The 26,829-nt window shown below is 36.7% G+C and overlaps 1 protein-coding gene across 8 annotated transcripts in view; it reads right to left on the bottom strand.

The window, feature by feature from the left end:
* Positions 1-26,829, bottom strand: part of LOC143673677 (transducin-like enhancer protein 4) — a 161,745-nt gene that overhangs the window by 87,573 nt on the left and 47,343 nt on the right. For 6 of the 8 annotated variants that reach the window (XR_013170508.1, XM_077148492.1, XM_077148488.1 and 3 more), the window contains exon 6: positions 17,996-18,070. The exons of the other annotated variants lie outside the window; for them this stretch is intronic. Coding sequence is in view for 5 of the 6 variants with exons in the window: in XM_077148492.1 (XP_077004607.1) it covers positions 17,996-18,070 (75 nt within the window). In the remaining variant the exon portion in view is untranslated. The remainder of the gene's footprint in view (positions 1-17,995; positions 18,071-26,829) is intronic. 8 annotated transcript variants of the gene reach the window in all.

Genomic DNA, 26,829 nt, shown 5'->3' with positions numbered 1-26,829 from the left:
CCAGGTACAAAAAGAACAAATATTGTATGATTCCATTTATATGAAGTATTTAGAATGAGCAAATTCATACAGACCAAAAAGTAGACTGGCAAGAGAGGGGAGAAGGAGGAATTACTGTTTAATAAGTAAAGATTTCATCACTCTGCTCTGAGTGATGAAATACTTTTAGTAATGAAAGATAGTGATGGTAGCACAACACTGTAAAGATAATTAATGCCACTGAATTATACATTTAAAAATCAATAAATTGGCAATTTTTATGTAAGTTTTCAGGAGTGGAGTTCTTGGCAACCCAGGAAAATGGGTAGACATGTGGGGCATTCTGAGGCCAAGGACTAGAGAATGGCTCCCAGGCTAAGACCAGCTCTCAAACGCAGGACTGGCTCCTAAGCCCATAACCATCTTTTTTACCAGCTGGCCACAGTGGGTGGCACTGACATGTGAGCCCTGATCCAACCAGGAGACAGTGTCCTAGAGGAGAAGCAAGGGTGGGCCTTGACAGGGAACAGGAAAGAAGAGAAAATGCAGACTTTGAAATGGAGCCGGAAGCACAAGGGGAGGGCTCAGGTCTGGGCTGGTATCTGAACTCTTTGGACTGTGAAGATGCCTTGTAGTCTGGACACTTTTGCTGACCTGTTTCCTATCTGTGAGGACTGGACTAAATCTGAAAAGGGAGGCCCTGGATAACACTCTGGGGAGTATTATAATGAGGTGGTGGAGGGTATAAGCCCAGGCATTAGAGCCATCTAGGCTGGAATCCTTACAATGTACGTGGCTGAGAGCCTGTCAGGTAGCCTAGCTGAGCCTTAGTTTCTTCATGACTGAAGTGGGAACAGTTATAAAATCTCCCTCCCAAGACTACTGGGAGAATTATATGAGATCATAGGTGTAAAGCCCTTAGCACAATGCTTGGCAAATAATGAACTCCATAAACAGTAGCTGCTATTGTTGGAGGGGGGAAGAAAACATATCTAGAAAAGCTCTTTACAGAAAAATATTCAGTCAAAAATAAAGACAAAATGAAAAAAATCAATACCACTTCAACATATTAACTGATTCAGAAGAAGCTCATTAATAATGCTAAACCATTGGGTAAAATTTGTAGAAAAACAAGTTATTTATAGTCTCAAAGTATTGCTCCACAGGTTAATTGACAAAGGGAAAAAAAAATGCCTTCATAATGCAGAGATGTGGCCGTTACTATCATAACCAAGTGGTCAAATCTAGCTTCACCAATAACATGATACAACCGGAAATACATAATATCATCTAGGTAGTATTCTTACTAAAAACAATTAACCTCAATCTAAACTTGAGAAAATAATCAGAAAATCAGATTCAATTTATGACACATTCTGTAAGACTGGCCTGCAATCATTAAAAGCCAACATCATGAAAGCAAATGGCCTGGAGATTACTCTAGACAAAGGACTAAAGAGACAAGACAACAAAGACAAAGTTTGAATGTGGATCCTGGATCAGGGGAAAACGCTGTAAGGAAAAATATGCAGTCAAGGACATTTCATGGACAACTAGAGATATGTGGTTAAGGATGTGTTAATGGCTGCTATGGAAAAATGCCCTTGTCCATAGATAATGTAAGCAGAAGTATTATGGGGTGAAGGGTCATCATGATGATTGCCTTAAATTTGCAAGTTCCGTGGCAAAATGTGATCAATTGTCAATTTAGGTGCTTTTAATAAATATCTTAAGCAAAATCTAAAGACTAAGTGAATATACAGAAAGATGTGAGGATAAAAAGAACAAAGGAGGAGAATTTTAAACTTAAACCTATCTGTAAGTCATTCCCGATGACTTGAAACCCAAGATTTACCACAGGGGAAAGACCTGCATTTAAAGCAATCCAAGAAAAATCATCACTGAAAGGATAATCTCTTATATTAGGCAAACCACGTATTTCTATGGACCTCAAGATCTCAGAACTGGTCTTTAAAGCACAGGTGATCCTTTAAGTCCTATTCCATGGGCTCTACTGTTCTAACCTGAGTTTAAGTCATGACGTAGTAACTGTAAGAAAAGGGGGGGAAAAACACCCTGCTTTACTTTCTTAACTTGACACATAAGTGGATTCTGTCAGAATTTTCTCTGGATTTTCCATAATTCCTAAGAAATGTATTGCTAAGCAAATTAATAATGGAAATGAAATTTTCTGGCAGCCTGTTTAAGCTATTTAAGGAAATTTCTAGAGACTTTAACACACTATCTTAATTAAAGGGATGCTTCTATTTTCTGAGTTTTAGTAATTAAAGTCACCAAGCTAAAGGACTGTGCTCAGAAAAGGTTTCTTTAGTTATTTCAGAGTACTTTAAAATAGTAAAGCAGCATTTTAAAAAGCATATTATACTTTAAATTATTTGGTAACATTGCATTTGATCTTAGAACTTTAAAGGAAGAACAAACCTCAGTTGACATCTAGGAGTTGCTTTCAAACATGCTGACCACAACTTGTGTGTATGTGTTTATGTGTTTATTGGCAATGAACATACATACAAAAGAAACAAAACTTTACCAAACAATACCAAACCCTACTACGTGGAATATAAGTTAGCATTTTCAATTCTGTTCTTTTCCTTTATTGAAAATGCTGAGTATGCCCACTGAATCAATTTGTACCACACTAATGAGATCTATGATCTGCAATTTGAAGAACAAGGATTCAGGCCAACGCCCACATGTCTGAGGCCCAAGGTAAAAATCAGTGGTAGACAGTATCATCAAGACTGGAACATAAGACTCTGTCACCCAGTGCAGTGATTTACACATTGTCCAATCAGGACCCTTTCTCAACCAGGGAGGTTTTATCGTAAGAGGCAAACAATCATTCAATTTATTCAGAAAAAATAAATGGAAGCATACTTTTTGGGGAAGTGACCTTTGAACTGAGACCTGAAGGATGAGAATATGAGGGCCTTGCAGACTACAGTGGGAAAATATAATAAGAGGCAAGTTACAAAGGCCTAGAAAAGGAAAGGGGCTTGCTGTGATCGATGAAGAAAAAGGAAGTCTGATGGGGACAGAGTGAACAAGGGGGAAGTGGTGGTATATGAACATGAAGGAAACCAGATCATGCACAGTAAGGGGTTTAGACTCGTATTTACCAGTAATGAGATCTTTTGGCTGTGGTGATCTGTTACTTTGTTTTGTTTTTAAAGCTGAATTTACAGTAGCTCTTTAGCAGTATAACATGGATCATAACCCTTTGTTGGTTATATGTGTTGCAAATATCTTTTCCTACTTCCTAGCTTGTGTTTTCATTTTCTTTAAGGTATCTTTTAAATAACAAATGTTCTTAATTTTAACTACGTGGTAACATCACTCTCTTCTGGCTTGAGTTTTGTGTAACCTGTTTAAGCTAGGCCAAGATTAAAAAAAAAGAAAAAGGTGTCTTAAAGTTCTCTCTTGTATGCTTCTGGAAGTGAATTCTGAATATGATGAGATATATGTATACCATTTCATTTTTTCCACAAGAGTAACCAACTGTCTGACTGGCAATATTTACTAGTGTCCACATTTCCCCCCATTCATCTGTTTGATCCCTATGACATATGAGTGGGTCTATTTCTGAGTACTTTCAGTCTATTTGTCTACCTATATGCTAATGAGCATTTTAAGCTAAAGTGTAATATTATTTTTTTAAAAATATTAAGCCCTGACTGCTTAAGGGAAGACTGGATCTAAGAACAGCAAGGATGAGAGGAGGGAGAATAGACAGGAGGTGATGCCAGGGTTCAGGCCATAAAATAATGAATGATGACTTGGATTAGAATTGTGGGAGCACAGACTGCAAAAAGGAAAAAGAGTTGAGGTATATTTTGTAGACAGAAAAGACATAGTAATGGAAAGGGAAGGAAGTGATATTAACTATAAGGATCAAGAACATCTTGTAATGGGAAACCTCAAGTAACTGAGTATTTGGTAGCATCCTTTAGAAGGGAAGAACAGAGGAGGAATGGGTATATAAACGCAATTTTGTTGTACAGCTTTTTTTTTTTTTTGAATTAGAAAAATTCTATGTAAAATGAAGAAAAGCCCAAGAGAAGGAAATTAGAAGTCAAGCATAATCTTACCAGTCAAAGAAAATTATTAATACAATGCAGTGGGCCCATACAGTATTTTTTCTGTGCTACAAGCATTTTTAAGCAAAAATAATATCATGCGATCTTGCGGTTTAACCTGCGTCTTCTCCTCTTAAGTGTGTACCAAGAAATATCTCCCCAAATCCGTATGTACTGCTTTGACTACATAATTTGTAATGGCTGTGTAGTGTTCCATTGTATAGATTTATGAGTGCTCACTTAAGCAATCTCTGACTCCTGGACATTTAGGTGGTTCCAACGTTTTGTTTTTGTAGTACCATGGTGGTGGCCCTCTTTAGACATACGCGTTAGTTAAAATATTTCCTCTGCAAGTTTTAAATATCCAAAGTAAAAGCGGCTTAGGTAAAAGGGAGTTTTATTTCTCACATGACAAGTCCAGGGCTGGTTTGGTGACTTGGCAATATGGGAACTCGGGGGCAATGCGTTTGATTCTCTTGACTTCCTCTGTATTCCACTCCTGCATCACAAGATGGTTACCACAGCTCCAAGCATTATATCATATCCTTACACAACCATGTTCAAAGGCAAAAACAGGACTATTCTCTCGGCCTTTCTGTTAAGGAGCAAAGATGTTTCCTTTGATCTCACTCACCTAGACAGGGTCACATGACCATGGTCCATCTGTAAAGGAAGCTAGAAACGGAATTCAGTATGTTTCAGCCTCCACAGTAGGAGGTTTGTCTGTAAGGAAGACCCAACAAATCTGTCTTGACACCCATCTTTGTTCATAGGCCATTTTGATGCTACTAGCCGAAAGAAACCCAAAAACCACGCCAGAGCTTTCAAATCAAGTACAAAGCAGCTTAAACTGATTTTCCCTGTCAACAGTTTCTTCTCCCAGATATTAACTTGTGCAAAACTCTGTCTAGAAGTTGCTTTGAGTCAACCCAGAAACACTTTGGGGAAATAAATATAACGTGACTGCCACTTTGCTCTGGACCAGTGGCACTGCCCCTGGTCGTCACACAAGACAATCTGGGCATGGGCCAAAATAAACTCTTCTCTTTAAAAATGAATCTACCAAGAAAGAGAGAATCACAAGGTGCAGACTACCATGGAACTGCCTTAAAAGGAGTTCAAGAATGTGTCTTTTAAATTTTTCTTATTAGGTTTATATGTGTGTGTGTGCGCTTTACTCCAATTTCTTCTTATTAGGTTTACTTTTTTTGTTGTTGTTAGTGTTAAGCCTTTATTCTCTTAATGATGTGGGTGTGTTTGGAACATTACATTTTTAAGTGAGCGCTTTCTTTTTTACAAAACAAACAAGCAAAAACCTAGAACCTATAACTCACATTTTAAGTCTTTAAAATTATTTTTATTATTAAAGAGCCTTTTATGCTCAGTATTTCATTTCATCCTCAAGGATTTCAGCTGGCCTCTAGTCTCCTTTATTTTTTTTTTTTCTTTTTAAACTTTTTTTATTGTATAGTATAACATATATAGAAAGCAAAGAAATAAAAAAGCAATAGTTTTTGGGCGGGCCGCGGTGGCTCAGCGGGCAAAGTGCTTGCCTGCTATGCCGGAGGACCTCGGTTCGATTCCCGGCCCCAGCCCATGTAACAAAAACGGAGAAACAGAATACAATAAAAACAAGAAAATGTTTAAAAATGTTTCCCTTTCTTCCTTCCTTCCTTCCTTCTATCCTTCCTTCCTTCTCTCTGTCTTTCCTTAAAAAAAAAAAAAAAAAAAAAAAAAAAAGCAATAGTTTTCAAAGCAATCTTCAAAAAGTGTTTACAGGATAGATCCCAGAGTTTGTCATGGGCTACCAAATGATCCTCTCATATTTTTTCCTTCTAGCTACTCCAGAATACAGGAGGCCAGAGGGCCTAAATACTTTTTTATCACCACAATCAACTTTTTTTCCTTGTTTTTTTGTAGAACAGTAACATATACACAAAAATGCTATAAATTTCCAAGCACAGCACCACTATTAGTTGTAGAACATATTTCAGACTTTGACATAAGTTACAATTTCAAAATTTTAGGTTTTTACTTCCAGCTGCTACATCACTTTTAAAGTATGCAATATTACTATATTCCATGAAGTGGTTGTTACTGGCCAGTAAGATGAAAAAAATTATCTTAAGATGGGAAAATGGAAGCAGAGAAAAGTACATAGCTTATCATAAAGTAATTAAATAATTTCAAAGATGTAGCTCTCCAGAATATATCAGCAATTTCCATGAGTTCAGACATTACGTCCACTCTGATTGTTTGCTGGCCTGGAGTGGCACTTAGTTCTCCTACCAGCCATCCTCCTTTCCTTATCCTTTTCTACTTGTAATTAGCTCACACCCACCTTTGTGTTCACTTGGTAACTGCTACCCTATCTCCAGTGCTTAGTTCATAACTTGGTACAAACACAAATTATCTATCTACAGATCTACTTCTCCCACGAGACTGTGAGCACTGCAGAGGCAGGGACTGTGCCCCAGAATCTCTAAATGGTGCTTCCTATGTAGAGGAAACTTAAAAAAAAAAAAAAAAAAAAGAGTATGATTTGCTTGCCTGTATTTTCTTTTGATATGACTTCATGAAGGCACCTGCTAGCTCCAGTTAATTCTTAAAATAAACAACATCTCAAGCAGTAGCAGTCATTATCAGTATTCCTAGCTAAAGCTTAAATATCTAATGTGGCTAACTTATTTTCCATAATACCTATGGTGATATAACAAACTGTAGTGACCAACAAACCTGCCAATAGTTTCTAATCAAAAAACCTTTCCCCTGCCAAATCCCAGACAATATTTAGAACCCAATTAAGAGTAAATCCTTGATTTTCAGGCTTCTTTATCAACCATGCAGCAATGTCTCCAGATACTTCTAAAGACAACTGCTTCTGTCTACCTGTATTCCATAAAATATTTTGCCATTTCATATCAAAATTTTGTACTCTTATTCCCATAAGGCACAGACTCAAACTTTTTTTACATCATGGGCATCTTTGTCAGTCTGACAACCATAAATTTTCTCCTCCAAAAAAGTGTACATAGTCCTCCCCCCTGTGCCACCATACACAATGGTGCAAATCATGTATTTCAAGAGGCTAATGGACAGCCTGATGCCCAAGCATAAAACCAGAAGATCCAAAGACTTAGGTTTAAAACTTAAGTCTTAATAGTGATATTTATGACAACTTTTGATTCTTACATATTGTAGGAAGTTACAACAGTCAGGAAGAAGCAGTATGAGTTAAGAATATGCAACTGATCTCAGGAACTAATACAACTCAAACACTTAGCTCAACCAATTAGTGTGTACATCAAAGCACTCGATTCCCACTTTCTGTCCAATGCCTATGGATACTAGCTACTGGACAATTCTTTTTTTTAGTGGATCTCAATACAAAGAGAATACTGATCCTGGTATAAAGGAAAAAACAGAGTCCAGAAAACAAGAAAGGGATGAGTATGGTCTAGTGCTTATATGTATGAGCTCTGAAGTCAGACAGTCTGTTTGAATCCCAGGTTTGCCACTTCCTCCCTGTGTAGCCTTCAGAAACCTACTTACTCTTTCACAGACTTGGTTTCATTATTTGTAAAGTTGGGACAAAATAGTACCTTCCATATGGAACTGAAACGAGGATTAAACAAAATAATGCATGCAATGTTTAGCACAGCAACTGACAGAAAACAGCAAATAAAAATTTGCTCTTTTAATCACCCTTGTAGGGAGAATACAAACCTAGAGATAGGAAAAATCTAGAAAAGTAACTGATACAAAAAGACCCTAACTTTAAAAATTAAAATTCCATCATAATCAAATAAAGTTGTACAATGTGAGAACTAAGAGAGTACTTTAGTGGCTATCAACTTCAGGGTATATTTCACAGATGAGGAAAGTTTTAAGTGAAATTCCTATGATCATACTATCAGTGACACTTAGGATTATGTATTTTCTACTGGTCCATGCTTCTGTTCAATCACGCTCAATGGTGTGGGGTAAAAAGTTCAAACAAGAAGGGTCCAAAATATAGTATTTGTTTATTAACAAATATTTGATGAACAAATATTTATTAAATATTATAAACAAATCACTGCATAAAAATTCATTTACTAAATATTTATTGTACAAATAACTATCAAAAATTAGAACTAGAGATTGTCCTAGGCCCTGTGGCAGTAAAAATACACAAAGGACAGCTACTCTCCTGCTAGTGAAGAAAGTAACAAACATACAAATAACTAAGTGCTATGAAGAAAATGAAACAAGTCTAATGGGACAGAAAATGAATTGGGAAGAGGAGCTACTATGAATAGGGGCTGCCAGCCAGGGAAGTCCTTTCTCAGGAGATAACATGAGGTGAGACTTTAAAGAGGAGGCTGAGAAAGACCACACCAGACCTGGAAGAAGGGCACTCCAGTGAGCAAAAAGGTCTGGTGCACAATCCCTCAGTCAAGCACGTGCTCAGGGTGATACAGGGACAGGAAAAAAGCAAACAATGTGGCTGAAAGCGGGTTAAATGAAGTGAGTGGTCTATGAAGTCAGAGAGGTGGGTGAAGGGTCGCTCACGGTTGTAAGTCATAGTTGGAAATTTAGACTTCATTCTAAGTGAAATAGGCAGCCATCGGAGGGTTACATGTAAGGAACAAGATCTGATCTATATTATAGAAAAAGATCACTCTGGCTGTTGTGTGCCGAATGAAGTATAGAGAGACAAACGCAGAAACAAGAAGCTGTAGGAGGTAGCTGTAGGAGACAAGGTGAAGAAGAATGGTCTGTCTTGGATCAGGGGGAGATAGAAAATGCAGACACCCTTGAGGGAACAGTTGGGAGGCAGAGTAGACACTATTTTTAATTATGAGAGAAAGTTTACATACTGAGCTTGAAATCTTTCCCTTCGCCCATCAGCCAATCTCTAAAGTACTGACAGTAGGGACCTGAGGTTCTGAAGGGTACTGGAAAGAGGGCAATCAAGAACAGGAAATAATAAACACAAAATGGAATGAGAGTTATCAATAACGAAAGCTACAGTAATCAAGACAGTGTGACACTGGCAAAAGGACAGATATGTTGTTAAAAGAACAGAAAGTAGCCCAGAAATATGCCCCCACACATATGGTCAATTGATTTTCAATAACAGTGCAAAGGCAGTTCAAAGGAAAAAGGATAATTTTTTTCAACAAATGGTGCTAGAAGAATCTTGACCTGTATCTCACAATATAAATAAAAATAACTCAAACTGGATCACAGACCAAAACACAAAACTCTTAAAAGAAAATAAAGGAGAAAATCTTGTGGTCTTTGGGTTAAGCAAAAATTACTTACAGACAACACCAAAAGCAAAATTCATAAATTAGACTTCATTAAAATTAAAAACTGTTTTTCAAAAGGCATTTTAGCAAATGAAAAGATAAACTACAGATTTGGAGAAAATATTTTCAAGGTATATAAAGGACTTAAATCAAGAATATTAAAGAACTCTCAAAACTCAATTAAAGGGTACACAGGGGGTGCAGTGGTAGAATGCTCGCCTTCCATGCAGGAGACCCGGGTTCAATTCCCAGACCATGCACCTACAACAAACAAACAAAAATAGCTCAATCTTGGGCGGGCCGCAGTGGCTCAGCGGGCAAAGTGCTTGCCTGCTATGCCGGAGGACCTCGGTTCGATTCCCGGCCCCAGCCCATGTAACAAAAACGGAGAAACAGAATACAATAAAACAAGAAAATGTTTAAAAATGTTTCCCTTTCTTCCTTCCTTCCTTCCTTCTATCCTTCCTTCCTTCTCTCTGTCTTTCCTTTAAAAAAAAAAAAAAAAATAGCTCAATCCAAGGGGAAAAAAATGAGTAAAAGATTTCAGCAGACAATTCACCAAGGATATATGGATGGCAAATAAGCAGCTAAAAAGATGCTCAACATCATCTGTTGTTAGAGAAATGCAAACTAAAACCACAATGATTACCACAATACACCCTTGGTTAAGGAAAAAAACAAACAACAAAAAGCTGTAATTCCAAGGGCTGGTGAGGATACAGAACAACATAAAGGGTCTTTTAGATCTTACTAAGGGGACTGTAAAACAGCACAGTCACGTTGGAAAACAGTTTGGCAGTTACTTAGAAAGGTAAACAAACTTGTACGTGGATATTTATAGTGGCTTTATTCACATTTGCCAAAAACTGGAAACAACCCAAATGTCCTCCCAGGTGTGAATGGTTAAACTGGTATATCCACATAATGGAATATTATTCAACACTAAAAGAGAACTAACTAGATACACATAACCATACTGGCAAATCTCAAATACGTTACACTACATGAAAGAAGCAAGACCTGACAGGCTACATACTAAATGATTCCATTTATATGACATTCTCAAAAAGGCTCACTTTGGGAGAAAAAACTTTTTATCAGTGGTTGCCAAGGGCTGGCGTAGGCAAAGGAACTGGGGCACAGGGGATGTTTAGGGGGTGAGAGAACCATTATATATATCTTGACTGTGGAAGCAGTCAAACAACTATGTGTGTTTGTCAAAACTTATAGACCTATACACTAAAAAAGGTGAATTACACTTTAGGTAAATTATACCTCAATAAATCTGACTAAAAAAAGAGAAATGGGAAATATCAAAAATGAATTAAATAATGAATTTCCAAACTCCTTATTAATCTGCAAATATAAAAGATACAAATGTCCAAATGTATGTGGCCTTATTTTTATGTTTCTTAGGAATCTGTTTCTCTTTACTTTATTCTGCAAAACTAAGTTTTATTGAAGTTAAAATAAGTTTTAATTAAAAGTTGATTATCTGTAGTACAATGTAAAACCAAAAAGCTTACAACTACCAAAATCTTAATGAGATAATTTAAATGTAATTTGAGAATCATTTGAGAATACATTTAAAAAAAAAAGACTTCAAAATGAAAATAAAATGTTTCTCTTTATAGGATTTGGTAAAGGTAGTCAAATATTGGCTAAATGAATGAATGACTAGATGTAATCATTAAATCGTTCTTAACGTTCACCAAAAGGTTCAAACCTTTTCAGAAAGGCCCTTAGGGACAACTTTTTCAGAAAGGCACTTAAGGACACTGAGATGGTGTATGCAGTTTTAGATAGAAGGATTCCCAAACTGATTTCCTGGGGAGGTTTGAAACTTCACTAATATAGTGGGCAGTCGTGGGCCCTCACTCACATCTTTTAGCTGTCTATTTGGGGGTGAGCCTACCTCTCTCTTTTTTCTGGATACATGGACCGGGAATTGAACCAGGTCTCCCGCATGGAAGGCAAGCGAGCTTTCTACCACTGAACCACCCATGCACCCCTAGCCTGCCTCTCATCTTAAAGCCTATGTTTACTTCCTGCTTTCCAGTTCTGAGGGACACAACACAGGCTGGGGCTAACACGGAAAAAGGTCTCTAACTTGGTGTCGGTGATGCTGCCTGTAGGAACACTACTGGGAGAAAGTCATAAAAGGCTTAGAAAAGAGGAGGCAAAGTGAAAAAAACAAACAAACCAATACCATCAAGAAGGATGATGACCTATAAAGTTGCATGTTACCTTGAAGGAAACCTGTTTTCCTGGATGATAGTTCCACCCTCATCAGTTCACAGGACCCACTTGCTGTACCCCTGTACTAATGAAATGCAGATTCAAAGAACTGGGAAATGCCACTTTCCTCTTAACAGAATCCTTAAGAGGCTGTCAGATGTACCTACACAGACATGTTCTGCAACTTTTCTAACATCCTGCAGTGAGCTTTATCCTGAGCTATGGAAATGCATTTATTGGGCGGAAGAGTGAGAGGAGGGATCTTTTACAAACAGACAAAGAAAACAGTAGCACTTCAGGTTAGCACCAGTTAAAAAAAAATAAATCTTTGACTGACTAGCTTCTAGAATTTTCTGAGATATTTGTAGTAGAAATTAACTAAGTGCACATCACAAGCACAAATGAGAAATCTTGTTCTTTAACCAATGTTTTTGGGAAGCCTAAAGCAAAGGCAGAGTTGAAAAAGTTACTTCAATACATGAGTCTTTGTTATGAGAAGTGAAATTACTGTCTCTTAGAGTCTCATCAAATTGTAGCAAAAAGATTTGATTATTTCTAAAGCACTCAATAATGTAGTCCCTTGCTCCACAGTAAATGAACCAGTTTAAAAAGGGAAGTAGGAGAGGTGGGGGCAGGCATGCCAAAAGATGAAGAGGTACGCACAGATTTACAATGTAAAACTGCTTTGACTTAGGCGAAACCACAGTTTCAGCATACTTTGTGAGAACAGGTGAGTCAATTTAGAAAGCTAGAATACATCTTAAAGCCAACCTTTTTTCCTCAATTCCTATTTCCAGGAAGCTGTCTACATGCATCCAGTGGCCAGCATATTTTATAAACCCTTTAAGCAAAAAGTAACTGTTCAGTAAAGACCGAAACAATAATCTCTGATAATACACAAATCTATTTTAAACAGTTCATTTTAAAATTTGTTCCATATAGCATACATTTAGAAAAGACCATTACTAACAAGTTGGGAGAAGCTAAGAAAGAAAGGGAAACTCACCTATAGTTCACTGAAAAGTCTTTGTCTAAAGAAAATAGAGGCTGGGTTGCTTTTTTTAAAAAGGAAAAAAAAGGTGTTATGAATAGAACTCACAACACAAAGCAAATTAAACCAAAAAAAAAGAAAAAAGCCCTTGACTCTAACATTTGAGTGCAATGGCCTACCTGCAAAACCCCCTCAAAGAACCTGGGGCCTATGAAAGCAAATCCTTTGTGTCTATTTCTTCCTGGAAAAGCAGAGTTTGGGACAAGAATGAAGTGTGGTTAACTTTGAGAGTGATCCTGGAATAGGAATGGGGGCCAGTGGAGAATGAATGGGGGAAGGAGGGAAAGTCAAAACAAGGATGTGCTAGATTGCTGCCACCCTAGGAGGAATAGTGTACAGAAGATCTCAAAACTGCCCATCTGAGAAACTGGAGTGGGGAGCATTTCACAGACTCTCTTCCCCTGTAGATCCAGAATTAATACATGGGGCAGCCACTCCCTCCACCCTTCCAGACAAGGCACTCAGGAGTGAAGGGTGGATTCTCACAAAGGCCCAGAGGAAATCCTGTCGGAGTGGGGTGGTGGGAACAAGCTACATAGTGTAGCTGAAGGGAGGTGCTGTCAAGCCATGAGAAACAAAGTGTAGAGGCAATGACTGCAATGACTGGTGAAAAGGCAGATCAAAGAGTGTGAGGTGGGCCCAAGAAAGACTTCAGCACTGCGGGGATATTGGTGCCCCAAAGTATAACAGAATAAGGCTACTGGAAAATTAATGACATCCTTTAGAAAGCCCTTCGTCAAAAAATGAAAAAAAAGATAGAAATATGGCTTGGATGTTTAAGAGATCTTTGCTTTTATTTAAAAAGGAAGTCTTTTTTTCATTTTAAGTTTTGTGTTACTGGAGGTTACGTGTTCACATATGTACATATCATACACTTGTGACACAAATGAAAGGAAACACACATATACAGACATTTATTTTCCTATACACGCATATATTTGTATCTTTCAGTTTTTTGCCTAATGGCTAATTTGTTTAAAAAGAAGACTGTCAGTGTGAGGATAGATGGTTCCCTGTGACCCATAGGCTGCCATATGCATGGGGCTGGGTCCTCCTGTGCTATTTGTACAAATAAACCTGAGGTAGGAGTTGCCAAAAAGAGAAGATGACAAGAGTAATCATCACAATGGTGCATTCAAATGTCTGTGGAACTTAAAATGGCAGTTTTGAAGTCTATAATGGAAAAGGAGGGACATACATTTTAAAACTGTCATATTGTGAGATCCTCTGCCAGAATGTCAATCTAGAATATATATATATATATATATATATATATATATATATATTTTGTAATTTAAGGGCCAATCATATGACAAGGACAATAAAACAAAATGCCAAAGGTGGGGGGGGGGGTAACTGCAGGTATTGTCTTTCTTTTTTTAAACTAACTCAAACACATAAGATGGTAAAGGCAAAGTAATTTAAATCATTTCCTTAGTAATACAAGTAATATTTAAATAGATTTAATAGTGCTGCTCCAAACCAATGAATTATGGGTTTAAAACCTATTAAAATGTAATGTTTTTTTCCCTGAGCTGAGAGGAAAGAGATTTAAATCCACTGAATTTTAATATTTCAGCTTGAGCTGCAGGAGGTAGAGAAAGTCCAAATGAACTATTCCATCAGCACCATTCAAGCATGAACATTTTAATCAGTTTTACTTCCTTGGAGTTCTCTAACACAGTTTATGCTGTCATTCTGAAAGCACTTAACACAGAGAGTGTGAAAAACCACCAAGGCTTGTTATTGCCTTCACAATTGATGGCAAATAATTTTGCAGACTTCCTATCATTAAAATGTCACTGCTAAAAATTGAGGTTCAGCATTTCTTGTGCTAAACTGCATTTTCCTAAAATGCCGTGGCATACCTGTTCATAGGGTGCTTTCTGGGGAAGGGGGGGTGGGGGTGTGCTTATAAAAACAACAACAACATACATTTCTATCATTCTCAAAGAGTTAGGCTTGGGGGTGGGACAGCAATCCAAAGGAACCACATTTTCTATTTTTACAAGGCAAACGTTTTCTTTTTCTATGTTCATACTAACATAACTTTTTTCTTAATGGTAGTTTCTTTGGTGAAATTCTTATGAGGTTCCTTTATTAAGCAAAACCACATTCACACAGCATGTGCTGATTATATAGTGTAACGGATTTTAAAAGCATTTTAAGATAGTCAGATGACTCAATTTAATAATATAGGAAATGAAAACATCATTTCTAATTAGATCATATTACTGATTTAAAACTACAATTTGTGTGTTGTTCCAACAGTGTGATCTTGCCGAGATTCTAATTTTAAAACACAAGGACTAGTAGGGATACATGACAAGATCAAACTAGAGACGTAATGTTCCCACAGCCCAATTGAGGGAACTCAAAAGCTTTAAGTAAATGTGAAAAACAACCAACTCAAAACAAAATACAAAATATTAACCATAGGAACCTCACAATGCAGGAATTTTTCTGGTTTTCCCCTTATAAATAAAAGATAAATGATATTTAACTTATTTCAATCTATCAACAATTTTAAACTGAACATGACCTGTGAAAGAAATCATTATAACTGTGTTTCATTCCATTAAACACAACCAGTTTATTGTCAAGAGAACAAGCTGCCTTCTCCAGGTTTTAGGCTCAGTTCAGCATTTTGCATTTAAACTGCATGGATCGCTGGCTTGGCTCATTTACCAATGAAGGTAGAATAATACTGCAGAGTTAAAAAAAAGGTGCTTCATCAGATTTCATTAAATCTGAGAACATTTGTGCTTGTCCGGATGGTATGCATACATATAAAATAGATACATATGTAGAGATAAATAAATGAAGGTCTACTTGGGCTTAGTTGGGACTTTGTCTCTTAGGAGGTAAATTTTCATTTCCTCAGTGCAAAAATCATTGTGGACTACATTCTAAAAATCAAGTAACAAAAACATAACATTGATTCCTCATAATTTTTGGTAGCCGATCAAAATATCTTACAACACAGCCACATCCAAGGGAAGATGCAATCATAAGGCACACTAGACAATGAGGGCATTTAAAATTATACAATGTTATAACTTTGAAAGCTATTGGACACATGTACTACAAGGGCTGCAAAAGACAAAGAACAGCAGCAGAGATTCATCAAGAGAATCTGTGATTGGACTCTTCTTTGCTTATCACTTGGTTTATGGTTCCCTAAAACTGCTGGGTTTGTTTTTCTGTTTCTGCAATCTGTTTTTCAGAATTTCGTTCAAGTAATTTCCATTTTCTGCTCAGATACAAATAACTTGGAAATCCCACCAGATTCATGAACTGTAACACATGCTGTTCTGATAACACAGCTCTACTGAGTTAGTTCTTCAAATAACTTTTAGGTCACAAAATTAGTTTTATTTTAAAAATTAAATTCATATATATATTATTTCTCTCAGTAATTCAGATGCAGTATACTAAATCATTGTTCCCTGCAAAAGGCAATCTTCCACCAGCCCATTCAAAACAAAGTATGTAAAAATGAAATGGATATAAGACAGTATTAAAAATATACTTGATGTGATAAGGCTTTAGGAATTTTTTCTTATTTTATATCTTCTCCACATTTAAGCAACATCCAACATGAAACAATGTGTTTTTGATTTAGATTAATCTCTCTACTGTACAGACAGTAAGTAATAGGACTTGAAAAAGAAACAAAAAAGCATTCTTTTTTCCTTGAAAAGGGTGCCAATCAGACCTAAGGTGGGATGGCTATTGTATTTTAGCAATTCAGAGAAACAGTAAACACCAAGTCAGAAATGATCTAACAGACTCTCCCATCAGTCATCACTCCACACATTCCCTCCATAAACAGCAGAGACGCTGAAGTGGGTGAGAAATGAGAAATATATGTTCTATCCTTTCTGACCCATGGGAGATTAGGCAACAAAAATACATCACCACCAACACAAATATTACACACACACACACACACACACACACACACACACACCAAACAAACATGACAGCTATATACATATATACCTAACTTTCAAATGAAATCTTTCTTTTTTCATTTTAATACATACTATTGTCAGAAAAAATTAAAAATAAAACCTAATTGTACAATGTACTCATCTTTCATTCCTCTCACTGGAGCATAAAAAAATATACAACAAACGTTACTCATGATTCTACAAGACTTGCTCTGATTCAGCCTCTCCTCTCTAAGGGGCACTTTGGAGGAAATAAAGGTTACTCTTTTCCATTTATGACTTCTAATTTACTACCAGTATTTTCTTGTGGTCAGAGGAACACAAAATAGAGCTCAAAATAGCCCAGTAAAAAACAAGCTACAATCAGACTATTGCTCCACCTTCAGCAGTGATCCCAGAGTTTTGATTTCCTTGTTAAAAGACAGAGACATAATTGAAGCAATATCTTCACTTCAGATTGATTATCAGGCAACCCTTATGCGCATCTTCACTCAGCAATTTGAATTTTAATGAAAGTAAATGGAATAATTAGCATTTCAAAGTGTGTTTGATACACTGAGGGAGGAAAAAGAGAAAAGACTTTTGCGTATAATCTATACACAAAGAAAGTATTTGGGAGCGGGCAGAGAGGAAAGTACAGTTGTAGTGTCTTCATTAGAATAAACTAAGGAACTGCTTGTACCAGCTGCATAAATAGACTTTACAGCTAAGACTTCTCACCTTTATCATTCCTAAGTTTTAACACTTCGTTACTCGTATAAAATTGTAAATGAAGAGGGAGTGATTGCCCAGACCCATGAATTCCAGAAGGATTTCCATGCAACATTGATGCTACAATTGACAGGAACGATTATGTAATTGGGTCACTGATTTTTTCAAAAAAAGCGTAGTTCATCTATTATTCTACTACAAATGAACACTAGCCACAAGAACCACTCATCACATAGGGCAAAGAGTAGCAAAGGAGATGTGAAAACAGACATTTTATTTCACTAAAAATGATTTTAAGATACTCTATATAATCGTTAGAGAAAAGATAAAAGCAGTCAGATCATTTTAACATCAGGGCAATATACCTTTCTACTGGCATAAGCTAGCAGCAGAAGCTGACTGCAAAGGAAAAGAAATATTATGAAAAGGAAATATCCATTCTCCTTAGGGGAGAGTTTTTTGACACCTATCAGCTTAAAACTATTGAGAAAGTGATCCAAAGTTTGTGAGGTAGCCATCAAATTTCACATGAGATTTAAGGCAAAATGTTTAATTTCATTTTGAGGTTGATAATTTTGCCTCTTTGAAGGAACAAAATTTAAGAACGAGAGTGACAAACCTGATGACAAACACTAAGATCAAAGCTAAAATGGAAAGGCCACGTACCCCAATGATGGCGTTCAGTTCTGCCATGGTCACCTGCTTGGCCCGTTCCACAGCCTGCACCACTTGTTGCTGGTGCTATAATGAAGATCAGAAACAGAATACAATTATTTGTTTTCTAGTCAGTCAAGAATAGCTTTCCTAACATGTCCTCCACCTTCAATTACATGCAAAACAGGATTTAGGGGTCTCCATGTTTCCAAATAAAAGTTCAGGGTGGTGGATGACTAAATGTCTAGGGTGCATGTCAATCAATAATGCTGAGAAGTAGCAGGGCTTCCAGTTGCAAGTATGATTTCTATACTCCCCTAACAACCGGTAGAAGCAGTTGAAATTTTACTTTAAAGTGAGTGGTGCACTTTGACCAAACATCTTCCACTAATACTAACAAGCAAAACAATACAATCCATCCAGCCTACCTTTCTTTGTACCCCTTACTCTGTCAACTATATAATTTGGTTTTTAACTATTTTCTAGATGTACTTACTTTAAACTTTTCTCCTTATATTTGTTAGAGTAGACACTGAAAAGACATATGGAATTCATTGTTCACATGTCTTCTGGAAATGTGAAAAGTGTAAATATTTTAATTCCTGCCATGAAGGGCTGCTAGCAGTAAAGTACAAGGATGTTAGGTATCTGTTTCAAACATAAAAGAAAAAGCTAAAATGTACAAGTTTGAGATATTTTTCTGCTGAAAAACTAGGATGAATAGTATTGGAAAATCCCTATATCCATAATCCAGATCAAAAGAGAATGAACAAGAACTGATGCCAGTAATTTTTTTTTTAATTGGAAAAATTAAGTAACACAGAAGTCTCTGCATGGAGGAACTACTTACATATGGGCATATACAAGTGCACTCTTGTATAGGAACCCCAAAATGGAAATATTATTCCCAACTAAATATACTATAGTATCTAACAATTTAACTATGGTGTAAGACAGGTCTCTTGTGGACTTCCTTCAATTAGGTTTAGTGAATGAAGAACCAAAAGGAACAGAAGAACCTGTGTTTAGGTAAAGCAGGGCTGAAGAGTCCTGTTTTGGTTGATCCTAGTTAAAAAAATGTAGCCAATGCTCTTAGCTTATTTGAAGTGAATATGAAGCTCAGCTATCATTTTATTTAATAAATACAAAAAAGCTAAGCCATCAGTTAAACATGGAATTCACCGAGAATGCTATTTGAGGGAATGTGGACCATTTCCAAAACCTTCAAATATACAGTGACTAAAATTAATCCCCCAACTGAGAGCTAAGGGAAAGGAAGGGTTGGGGGTGGAGAAACTGCTATAAATTATTATCTACAATGTGGTACATCCTACCTGGTTTTCCTAATAAAAATGTGTTATTTTGTGTCTATGACCAATGAAATATGCCAAATGAGAGATAACTGCATGCTAATTTTTTAATGAATTCTGAATACTGAACTATATATTGCTAATTTTATTTTTAACTGTAGGAGTTTCACTTTCAAAACAACAGTTTAAGAAACAATCCCAAAGTCTTTACAGGTATCTCTGTTCATCCTTTCACTCTTTAATAAAGTGCTTGTCAAAGCAAAATAATTCATTTCTCCTTCTCTGAAGAAAGCAAAAGTCCTAATGAATTGTGAGAATACTAGAAAGAATACAGAAGTATAGTCAATCTCATAGCCAGTAATTTTTCCCTGAAGCTGGCTTGACTGTGGTGTTTGAACACTTCTTATGCACCAAGCACAGAGTTCATACTTAAAGATTTAAGATATTATTTATGGTTCTCAGCACATTTAAAAATGGCAGTACATAGAAAACCGAAAAAGACAAACATCTAGGACTCAGGAATTTATATAACACTTAACATGAGAGGATTATGAACAGAAATTTTTATGGGACTTTCCACCTTTTACTTTCTCAACATTCAACAATGGTTGCTCCAAATTTCCAAGAAACCAAAGGCTAAAGGATCACATGTACACACATCCAATACACATATCACTCATTTCACTTGTGTTCATTCATTCAACAAAAGTTTTAAGCTCTTACTTTGTGCCCTTTCTCCATTTTTCTGAAATAGTATCTACTTTATTTAAAGAACACTTCCATGAGATAGAGAAAAGAGAAAATACAGTTAGGACAGTTAGGGACTTTCTACCATGAAGATCATACACAGCTCTTGCTTCTTAAACTGGATTCCAATTGCTATGATGGGATAAGAGACCTGAGACAATGGAGATATTTTTATGGCTCAGCACTAAAATCAAACACATTTACTGTAAAGAAAAAAAAAAAGAAACTCCAGTGAGCCATAACTCTGACATCAGATGCTCCTAAAGAAACTTTTGCTAAAATAACAATGACAGTCATGATTCAGCTCCTTCCTTTTCTTTGATGGCAACGGCCATGGGCCAAGACAATATCTGAACTATAGCTGTAGTTCAAAATTTTACTTCTCTATTTCTGCTTACAACTGTGAATCATTCTCTGTTTAAGGATCTTTTGAACATAAGCTCCCTAAGGCAAAGACTGCCTCCTCCCCCACCTCTGCGCTTTGAAAGAACCAGAAATGTTCTGACATTGCTCATTCTGTCACACAATAACATTAAACCACAGACTAAAGAAGTTATCAGGTAAGGTGTGAAAATTAAAACTCAGATAGAAAGAAGGGGCAAAAGATCAAAAGAGAGAAAAGTGAACACTCAAAGAAGAAGTCCAAAGTACTACTGTAAGCTGATTCCAGTTTCACATTTTCACAAATAAGCTCTTTGACTCAGAAAAAACGCAGCAAGTTTTTCACATCTTCTTAGAACCATGATAACTTTTCCATTATGTCTGTCATTTCTTCCCCTTTTCTTCACCTTCCCCATATGTTTCTCTTCACACACTCTACCCAACATCTCATTTTCTCTCCCACTTCCTGCTTATTCCCTGTCACTGTATCACAAGTGGTGAAAGTCACTCTAGCCCCAGTAATGTGCAGAAGGGAAGATTCTTATTGCTATTTCTTATTGCTCAAGCAGCTCACTCAAATAGGAGCTCCCAGTTTGTACTTCCACCAGCACCATGGAATACAATGTTACTGAAGGATATACTAACAAGCCCCATGGGGGGGGGGGGGGCGCTACAAACTGGGATTTGCAAGAGACAAAACATGCCCATTTATTTTTTTTAAGAGTGGGTTTGAAAAAACAAGGTCAGTAAAATGAACTGCTGTTACATACACTTTCCTACTTACATTTATTTCCAGAAAGTTATTTTTGCATTTAGTCAGAAAAAGTATCAAAAATATTTGTTTTAACCAAGAAACACAGTAAAACAATGTAAGTTTATGACAAGCCCAAAAAAGCCTGCTGGGAAACAGATTTTACCAGTAAAACTACTGACCTATGTACGACAGGTGTTTAATGTTTCTCAGAAGGGATTAAGACAATACCTGGGAGCTAGCCTTTAGAGGATGGCAACAGATGTACTTCTAATAAAAATGATAATTTAAAAAATTATATTAAAACATTTTTAAAATAAATTTAAAATTATATTACAACTTAGAAACCCTTGAAAAATTCCCTCCTATTGATATGGGTAGTAAAGGCAAAATGAAAAATGAACTAGGATTCTTACAGAGAGAACACAGAATGGTGTTGGGTATAAAATACTAGGAAAGGTTATAGGAGGGACTGGCTAGCACTTCCTGGGGTATCAGGAAAGGCTTTGTTTTTTTATTCATTATTCAAATAGTTATTAAGTACCTACTTATGCCAGGCATTGAGATAGGCACCAAGGTTAGTTTAATGAACAGAACTAAACTGACCATGGTTCCTGCCCTCACAGAGCTTATGCTTTCTCAAGAAAGATAGTCACTACCCAAGAGGCTACACAATTACAACTGGAGGATAATTTCTATGAGAAAATTATAGATGCTCTGCAATCATTTATCAGGGAAATCTAATTCAGTCTTGGTGCCAGGGGAAGATGTCATAAGGAAATCGACCCAAGGACAACTGAGACTTGAAAGGATTAGGAGTTTCAAGAAGAGTAAGGAGAAAAGAATTCCAGGTAGAGAGAACTGCTTGGGGAAGGACCCAGAAGGCAAAAAAAAAGAACTTGCCTCCATGAAAGAAGAGTAAGAATGTGAGGCTGATGGAGGAGAGTGGGTGGGGACAAAGGGGGAAACAGGCAGGAGGTGAATATTGCCAGGCCCTTCTTGGGCATATAAGACACACATCAAAAACTTTAAAGTGGAAAATGGTTCACAAAAAGAACACAGGCAAATGCATAAAGACAGCTAAGCATGGCATAAGTATCTCCACAGAACTACATATTAGTGGGAAATGCAATCTGAAGAACAGAGGACATCAAACAGCAAAGGGCTAGCATATAAGTTTGACTGCATCCTGGTAGGAAATGAGAAGTTATTAAAAAGTTTTCAGCAGCTGAGTAATATCAGTTCTGCATTTTAGTAAGACTGATGTGGGAACAGGAAGGAAACTGGGTGGCAAGAAGGGGGACCAGATTGGGTTGAAACAGACGGGGTTAACCCAATATTCTAGTATAAAAAGATGCTTAGGCTTGAATTTGGATAAAATATCTTTCCACCCACAGGAATCATTAGCCACATGTACCTAAAAAGCCATTTTTTTCCAGCACTGGAAAGAACCTTTGGCAATCATCAGACCCAGATGCCAGTAGTGCCCCAGGCATTTTAACAACGGAACAATAAACAAAAGTCCCTCCATGATTTCAAATGCCTACACATTTCTAAATGCTGCCGTGGATGTGGGGATAGAGGTGGAGAGTGGGTGCAATATCAACCACAGGCCAAAAGACACTTCTCTATCCAGTGGGGAAACCTCCTCTGTCAAGTCCTAATGAATAGTCATTCAGTCTCTGTTTGATCAACTCCTATGATGAGGAACTCACTACCTCACTGACAAGCTTTCTCCATGTTGGGGTAGAGAGTCCAAACACTGAGTAGAAGTCTACTTCCCTGTAACTTTTCCCATTAATCCCAATTCTACCTTCAAACTCCCCTCTAGAGGACATGTAAAAATGGCATAATGTCTATTTTCAATTTTCACTCTTCCAGGTTAAACATCCTCAAGTCATTCAACAATTCCTCAAGTGGCATGATGTCTATTTTCAATTTTCCTTCTTCCAGGTTAAAAATTCTCAAGTCATTCAACAATTCCTCAAATCATTCAACAATTCACTTGACACATCCTTCTGCTTACTCTCCTGGTCTGCTCAACTTGACTGGAACAGAATACTAAAGGTATGCTGAGTAGATTAAATCTAAGTGTCATTCTATGTCAACACGGGCTAAAATCCCACCAACCTTTTTTCAGCAATCCTATCTAGTTACTGACATAAATCAATTTTAAATTTAATTCATTCTCTCCTGAGTCAGCCTTTACTAAATGGTAGTCCAAGAGTAAAGCTGGTCTCACAAGAAAATATTACAGATTTAATTTGGCTAACACTTGGCAAACTGGAGGACTCCCAGAGCTTCAAATTTCAAATATGCAGTGCTTCCCAAACAATTGTGGTTTTCGAACATGAGATTAAAGCTTTTAGGAAGATGCTAAGGGATATGTTGTCCAAGTCTTTTCCCACTGACTAAATTTTAAGACTTGTCTTCTCCATCCTCACTTGTGTAGGGATAACATTCTTTACTGAATTATCCAGTTAACTATACAAGTCCACTGCTGTCTAAAAGAATTTTCTACAATGTTGGAAATGTTTTATATTTGTACTAATAGGCAGCCTCTATCTATATATGAGTGGATACTGAGTACTTACAATGTGGCTAGTGTAACTGATAAACTGTATTTTTAACTTTATTTTAAATCTAAATGGCCACATAGAGATATCAGCTACCAGAATGGACAATGTGCTCTACTCAATCAAAATACTTTAAAACTTAGCTCCAGAAATAATAATATAATCACGACCTAACTGAAAATAAGAGAAATGAATCAATTTCTCAAATGCACATTAATTTCTTGTGACAGAAAGATTCCAAAGGCATTACAGCTTTTAGAAGGACACTCACATTTAAACTTATAGAAAAAAACCTTCTATCTCTTGAGAATCATCTTTCAATACCTGAGGACAATTACACCACAATGCCACTATATGGATCCCAACAAACATCCAATTGTTACCAAAACACATGGTCTTGCAGAGGCAAGCCAATTAGTCAACTGTGGAACTTGAGACAGGTTTATGCTCTGGGATGTTTCATTCAGTATTGTGAGATAACATATATAAATACATACACACACACTTTTTTTTTAAACTCATTCTTATACCACTGTGAAAAATCAGAAAACAGAACCAAATGCTCTAACACCTCAATCCATGTACATTATTCAAGATATTCTTTAGTTTTACAGCATTGTCATAATACATTAACAGCACTGACAAGACGATCCTGACTGGAAAGCAGGCATACTATGTGTAAGCTGCTGGCACTTAATGACCGCTATCTGAAGGTGGTCTTAGGGGTATCCCTGAATGCTTATCAGGGGATCTCTGGTGATTTCAGCCAAGCTGAAATCATAAGCCATTGATTCCTTACAAAGGTAAGCTATAAGATGAGTTACCTGGTGTCATTATCACATGATAATACTGCTACCAGTGCATGTAACCACTGTATTTCCTCCCTAAGGCACAATATGAAAGTCAAGTTCCATTTCACAAAATGTGGTTCCGAGTAATTCAGTACCATTCAACCTAGGTGCCCAACAATAGCATTTGAGGATACACCCATATCTCATAAAGTAATAGAAGGGATTGTTTTCCATCATGTCTGAAGGACCTACTTTATAACATTTTCAAAATAAAAATTCAGGTATCATTTGATGTGACCAGCTAGCCTAATCTATTGGAATTGGAATTTAAATAAATGTGTTTTATCACTAGTTGTGTGTATTCTTTTCTACCTTTTAAATTCAGTTTGGAGCACCCAAATAAATCCACAGAATTCTGGGGAAAAACATTAATTAAGAAGTTACTGGTCAGAAGGAATCATTTACTATTCTCTTGCTGTCTCCACCCAACAAGGTACACATTTCACGTCGCTTCAGGTCATAGTTTGGAAAGTATCTAAGGTCCAAGGTATTACAATGGATCAAGTTGGATGACGTAAAGAAATCAATCTGAGCTCATTTTTCTGAGATATCATAAAATGCCATAAAACCAAGAATGACCTATTCAATATACACTCATGATTACTAGGGGAGAAAGACAGGGAAAATTTCTTATCCATTTCTCCAGATCAAGAAAAACACATATTCACAAAAGAGTAAGACTGATATTTTTAAGGGAAGAAAGGCCAATTTAAGAACTTAAGTTGTAAAATGTTCTACTCATTAAAAGAGATTTCTTTAAGAACTTTTTTCTAGTTCTAAGTAGCATTTTCATTCCAGTAAGTCTACTACAAAATATGGCAGGACCATGAGTGATGTTGTACCTCCCATTCAATTGAATTATCTTCAAGAATCTTTTCACTTTTTAAATATAGGCATAAACATAAGCTGTACATCTAGAACTACTCAGCCTACAAGGTCCATAAATGTTTATATGAGTATGAATATATGACTGATAAAAAAATACTTGATGGGTGATCATCTCCAATGTTGTAAGGAATGGAATTTATAAAAAGAATTACAAATTATTTTACATTTTACATGATAAACTATCAGTTGTGCTGACTACATTGTCAGAGTTAGAATTTTGTCATACAGAGACATACTATCACAGTCCAATATTTCTTCCCTTTAGATCAACACTGGAAATAATAACCATTATTTTAATTTTGTGCTAAGAAATTGCTAGTCGTCTCCAATATCCCTTCTCTTCTCTTACATTAGTATAAGTTTTAAGTGGGCATAATGGACACTTGGCTAAGACTACATTTCTAAATCTCCCTTGCAGCTACATGTGGACAGGTAATTAGATGCTGGCCATTGCTAAAATTGTGTGCATCTTCTACATCATCCCATTTCTTATCTCCTTCCTGCATGCTGGGCAGAACATGATGGTGGAAACAAGAGCCACATGCAGAATCCAGAGATGAAAATCATGTACTAGGAATGAAGAACATCAATATATAAAGGAACCTTTGCTGCCAACATCACAGAGTCACCAAACTAGCCAAAGTCTGCTCCCATGGGTGAGGTGAGAGACACAAGCTACGATCTTAATTAAGCCACTGTTCCTTTAATCTCTGTTAAAGTAGCCAAATACCCAGACAGATCCTTTACATTTATACTAATTCTCAAATAACAACCCTACAGTGTAGGTATCCCATTATATAGGCGAGGAAAATGAAGCCTAGAAAAGTTAAGTATTGGGTTCAAAATAAAAAGGAAGCATGTGGCTGAACTAGGATTGGGTCCTGGATCTACCTGATCTTGAGCTCATGTAACAGTGCCTCTTTTATATCATGGCTGTTCCAGTGAACTCTACTTTCAAGTTATGTGGGAAACAAGTTTCTGAAAAAAATATTCAACTTTGGAGAAAGGAAGATTTTCAATTATAATGTAATAAAATTTCACCAGCTAGACCTATAGACTATAAGTCCTAAAACTGATTATCATGAAAAATATCCTCCCCTGTCTCAAAAATTATCTTTATAATCCAGGGAAATAAAGTACAAAAAGCGACTTCTGGGTCAAGATGGCAGCTTAACAACGTGTGCATTTTAGTTCGTCCTCCTGAACAACTACTAAATAACCAGAAACAGTACAGAACAGCTCCTGGGGCCACGTCAGTGACCGGACACACAGCATACCCCAGTCTGGACCAGCTGGACCGGCTGCAAGCACCCCCCAGAACTGTGAGTTCCCAAAGCTGTGG

This window comes from Tamandua tetradactyla, chromosome 2, assembly GCF_023851605.1.
Source record: "Tamandua tetradactyla isolate mTamTet1 chromosome 2, mTamTet1.pri, whole genome shotgun sequence".
Classification (NCBI taxonomy): Eukaryota; Metazoa; Chordata; class Mammalia; order Pilosa; family Myrmecophagidae; genus Tamandua; species Tamandua tetradactyla.
Note: the sequence above shows the minus strand (reverse complement) of the source record. Positions and strands in the feature narration are given on the sequence as shown.